At 36.4% G+C, this 5,331-nt stretch overlaps 2 protein-coding genes across 2 annotated transcripts; one reads left to right on the forward strand and one right to left on the reverse strand.

Moving 5' to 3' along the window:
• Window positions 1–702: 702 nt before the first annotated feature.
• On the forward strand, window positions 703–1,526 carry LOC110030977 (pathogenesis-related protein 1-like). Its single transcript, XM_020733982.1, has 2 exons — window positions 703–963; window positions 1,078–1,526. Exons 1-2 carry the CDS (start codon window positions 783–785, stop codon window positions 1,368–1,370), a joined length of 474 nt encoding a protein of 157 aa, XP_020589641.1. The 5' UTR covers window positions 703–782; the 3' UTR covers window positions 1,371–1,526.
• Window positions 1,527–2,363: 837 nt separating this feature from the next.
• On the reverse strand, window positions 2,364–5,052 carry LOC110030824 (glutamate receptor 2.3-like). The gene is given in 5 exon segments (XM_020733750.1): window positions 2,364–2,685; window positions 2,687–2,808; window positions 2,960–3,080; window positions 3,647–4,953; window positions 5,046–5,052. Coding segments are annotated over 5 exon segments (1,743 nt in total). The 3' UTR covers window positions 2,364–2,499.
• Between the last annotated feature and the right edge of the window lie 279 nt (window positions 5,053–5,331).

Genomic DNA, 5,331 nt, shown 5'->3' on the forward strand with positions numbered 1-5,331 from the left:
GTTGTTTTTAAAGTGCTCAACGCCTAAGCACAGTTCGCCAGTTCTAGCGTCAAGGGTCAATGTCAAGAAGCCATTCCAAGCCAAGTAGATGAGATAGATCCAGTGTCTCAATACCACTGCATCTATTGTCGCACTGTCATCAACAACCAATGACAATGATCACAAGACAGAGAAAACTAAGCTATGTTGCCTAGAAAATAGAGACTTGGCACCGAAATTTTTGGGATTTGTAGGATGGAAGAAAGCTTTGTAGCTTGTTCATTCTACAAATTGTGGAAAATTTCTCCTTCGAGGAATCAGAGGGCAAAATTCCCCACACTCGTTACTAAAGTTGGACGCCGCTATGCCACATAATTATGTGTTGAAACCTAGCTAACTATGACACGACAAAAGTAGCGTATTTGAACAAAAAAAAAAAAAAGATGGAGATATTAATCCCCCTACCTGCTCTATCGACACTCATAGCCTTCTAGATTTTCTCCTCACAACTACAGAAAAAATGACATGACAAAAGCATTAATAACTCGCTCTCATCTAGAAGCAAGAAAATCAAATGAAGCCCCCGAGAATTCCATCTTAAGATCACTTTAGCCAACGGATCATTCAATCACGCTGCCGGCCCTTGAAGAAAACATCAAATCGTAAAAAGCCTAATTTTTAACAATCTCGCCATTAAACCAGTATAAAAACTCAGCCACACCACACTCCATAAACATCCACCAGCCAAACAAAGCATCAAATCAGCTAAATCAAGCCAAAAAAAAAAAAACTAAGTTAGAAAGATGAGTTCAAGCTGGTCTGTGGAGGTGGAGACCAAAGCTCCAGCAGCTGCTATCTTTAAAGCCACATTCATTGACTGGCATAATCTCGGTCCTAAGCTCATCCCTGAAGTTATAACTGGTGTTACATTAATTTCTGGAGATGGTAGTCCGGGGAGCATCAGGCAAATCAACTTCACCCCTGGTACACACCTTCATCTCTTCCTTTTGCTTAAGCTCTCTCTATTATACACATATGCAGTACTTCATCTGTTTCATGGCTAATCAGCTTTTGTTTTTTTTTAATTTCTTTTCGCAGGGGCACCCTTCAGTTTTGTGAAGGAGCGTCTTGAATTCATCGATCATGAAAAACTGGAGCTGAAGCTCTCTGTTGTGGAGGGAGGACATTTGGGCATCAAAATAGAGTCTGCAACTTCACATATCAAGGTGGAGAAAAAGGGACATGGATCCATTGTTAAGGTGACGGCAACATATAAGGCCATCGCCGGAGTTGATGTTGCAGAGGATGTTAAGAAGGCCAAGGAAGGTTTCATCAACAGTGTCAAGGCAGTGGAGGCACATCTTGCAGCCAACCCTGGATCTTATGCTTAAAAATCTGATATTTTGCTGATCAGTAAGAGTGTGTTTGATATTGTTGTGTGGTAATAAATAAGCTTGGTTTGTCCTCTAAGGAGAGCTTTTATGAGCATGCATTTGTCTTTGAATTGCTCTATGTTGTGGTTTATGCTTGCTACAAATAAATTTTAATAAAACATATTGATGACTGAATAGAATGATAACCTCATTGATAAATAATATTATAAAAGACTATTTGAGGAGAAATTATTATGTCCCATGTCATCATGTCAGGATCCGAACACACGTAATGCACGGTGATGGGGTCAGATCATCACTGTTGTCCGGACGAGCGGCTCACCATACATAATAATTTTCCCTAATTGAGTGATTGCAATCCAACACATCAAGTCAAATTAATTTTCTCAATGATCCATATAATTTAATAATATTAAATCACTCTATGACAAATATCACATGAAAATTTTGAATGATTTCTATATCACTTAAATAAATTTATCTTTTACATTATCTTTAATTATATTAATAAAAAAAATAATTAGCTAATACATTTTGAAATATAATGGTCTTTTATCAACACATATATTTATGTCCAATGAAATTTAGATTGTTAGGCTATTTTGTGTAATTAAAATAATAATAAATATATTATAAAGCACTTATATATAGTTTTATATGTTGTGAAAATATTTTTGTGATGAAGCCCAAAACTTGACATAATATTTCATATCTCATATGACTCCCCTCTCATCTCACTTTTTCTTTTCTTGCTTGCTCTAAATGCAAAGATATCAATGCATAAGCATGGCACCAATTCATGTTTAAAAATTAAATGTGAATGGCTTGAGTTAGCAGCTACCAATATTAGAAAATTAAGATCAATCCTTAATATTCAATTTATATTTATCCAAAAATAAAATAAAATAATGGAGAAAATAAATGAGAACTTCAATATTTATTCATCATCAAACATTTGAAGACAAAGAAAAGAGTAGAAAACACACGAAACATATTCTCCTCTCTTGAAATGACACAATAAACTCGCTCCATCATTTCGAAGGAACAAGTAACTTATTCTTATTAGCACAACAATGAAACAAAAACAAACACAAAATAACATCACTCCCACATGAAATCATATAATTTAGGCATAAGAAGTTGGATTTTCAATTAGATATCCTTCAATTGCCTTTAACATCAAAACGATGTCTTTCATGATCCCTTCTTCTTCTTCGACGCTAAGAGGAGTGTTCTCTATGGTGTCATACTCCAAGTTGAGCTTCACCAAAGCTTCAGAGTTGTTTACTGCTTCAAGTCTTACCTCAATTGACAATTGAATAAGACTTCAACTTTAAGCCAACATGCCCTCCTTCAATGATAGTGTACTTTATCACATGCTTTTCAGGATCCAATACCTCAATCTTCTCTTTGGTAAATCTGAACTTTTTCATAGCTACAATGAATTACAGAATATGAGTTATAAGAAAATAATCTAAGTAAACATCAATATTCTAAAGTTAATGAAGGAGAATAATTTATATATTAACTAAGAATTCCATTTATGTCATTTCATTATTGTAAGGATATATAAGAGTTTAGTTTACCTTTGGTGAAATTAAGCTTCAGCACAGTACCAAGTCCGCCATCTCCTTTAGAAAGCTCAATACTTGAAACAAAATCAGGTACTACCTTTGGAACCAAATTATAGGCATCGAAAGCGATTGCCTGTTGAAATATAAACTTGTTTTAGTTGTTTAAATAAAGCTTAATTTCTATAAGCTTATTCTAGAATATGTGGTAGGTATAAAATTATTGTGTAGTAGGTGTGGTAGGTGTGGTAGGTGTTGAATTATTGGGTGGTAGGTGTGGAATTATTTGTAACCATTGGATTGTAATTGTGGTGGCACAATCTTAGCCATTAATTTAGGAGGTGCCACTAGTATAAATAGGGGTGGAGTCTTTGAGTTTGTATCAAGCCAAGTTAAGGTGTTAAATAAGAGTGAAGCTTCTTCCATAAGTTGTTTTTTAGCCTTTGTCATTTCCTAAAAGCTTTTCCATTCCAACAACCCCGAGAAGAAGAAGACTGGGAAGATTTACATGCATACCATTCATTTCTTCTGTATTAACAGTTCTAACACCTATACTTCAATTTTTATAAATATGCAATCTTACATATGCATGAAAAGGTTGAATTTTTTATATATATATAATGATTAAAAAAATGATATTTTTTTAAAACAACATTGACTTCTATAAAGAGAAAGTGGTAGGTTCAAGTCAACCTAACAAACCTGAAGATAAACCTGGTAAACAAGATCATCATAGGTCCCATTCATTTGTCCATTGCCATCTTCATAAAGTACATAATCATATGGAGCATAAGTGAGGTTCTTCATGACAGCATCAAAAACATCTATGCAGTACCCTTTGGGAATGCGCTTGTTAGTATCGGGATCCAATTCAACACGAATAACTTCAGGAAAACCAGGCTTCACCGGAACACCAATTTTGAGCTTATTCCCCGCCGTGGGCCACTCCCACCCCTTCGGCACTCCTTCCCTTCCCCCCGGCCAAACGACAACATCAAGCTTATCTTTTGAATTTCTCCGCCCCGAGACGTTATTTGGTGGAGCCCAAAAGCCTATTCTTGTGCTGCCATTCTTCACCACGTTAACTATCTCAATATCCTGAGACTCCAACTGGCCATCAATTAAACGGAACCTCCCTGCCATGCCATCAAATTCAGTGCTTTGTATTGCCGAAAGAAGCTTTGGTCCAACTGAAGATGAGCCAATACTGGCTATATCATTTGAGCTATTCTTCATATCCCCCACTCTAAATTCGAAATTTTCCATTCTAACCTTTTCTGCCGCCAGGGCCAATGCCCACACCGTGTCATAGGCCCACAAACCAAATACTATGGGTTCGTTTATATTGGATTCAGGATTCTCTTCATGGAATATCTTCCTCCATCTCTGCTTGAAATCACGAAGCTTGCTGGTCATGTTAACCAGAGGCCTCACACCCAAAACTCCTTGCATGACATTAGCTGCTGATGAACCCATCAGATTCACCACATCAGTCAAACCATATGTTGTAATCCACACATATCCTTCGTTCAACATTCCCTCCTCTTTGGCAATTTTGAAGAATTTCAAGCCAAGTTCACAAGTCATGTGTACAACAAATACTCTTGTTTGCATATTCTTGAGCTTGTTAAGCTCTTTCAGGATTTGACTTTCAGTGGCTGACGGAGGAATGCTGCTTCTGCGGGGGACTCTGACATCAATGTGCTGAAATTGGTTTATAAGGTAAGGCATAATTCCATTGCCATACTCATCATCCACGTAAATTAGAACCACCTCCCTCCAATTGAAGTATTTAACAATGGAAGCTATAGCCTTTGCTTGAGTGGAGTCGTTATAGGCAGTGCGCAGGAAATAGGAGCTTTGTTTGGATGAGAGAGAAGGGCTCTTTGCAGAGAAGGAAAGTATAGGAACTCGAGCTCTGTCTCCAAGATTCATTACGAAACTGGCTTGTGATGATTGTTGTGGGCCGATTATGGCCTTCACTTTAACATTGTTCAGTAGGTCAATGGCTGTAATGCATGGACATCAAATTTGGCTGACATGAGAAAGCTTTTTGAATAAATTTTTTTCATAATTTTATATCAAAATTGACAATAATTACTCGGCATTATTATAATTTAATAGCGGTGGTTCATAATAATACCAATTATTTACAAAGAGTGGAAGCTTTACAAATGATTTTGCAGCTTTAGGGATTTCTTATTGATGCTTTCTAAGAAATTTTCGACAGTAAAGTAGAAGATTATCGTCTTAGCATGGTACTAATATTCAACACACACTAAAAAAAGAGAAAATAACCAATAATGACCACGGGGTCTGACTCAACTAAAAAGTTTCGCTATAAAATGATGATTACAGTTACAACCACTTCTCCCGCAGACGGGAAA

The sequence above is a fragment of the Phalaenopsis equestris genome, unplaced genomic scaffold (genome assembly GCF_001263595.1).
Source record: "Phalaenopsis equestris unplaced genomic scaffold, ASM126359v1 Scaffold000761, whole genome shotgun sequence".
NCBI lineage: Eukaryota > Viridiplantae > Streptophyta > Magnoliopsida > Asparagales > Orchidaceae > Phalaenopsis > Phalaenopsis equestris.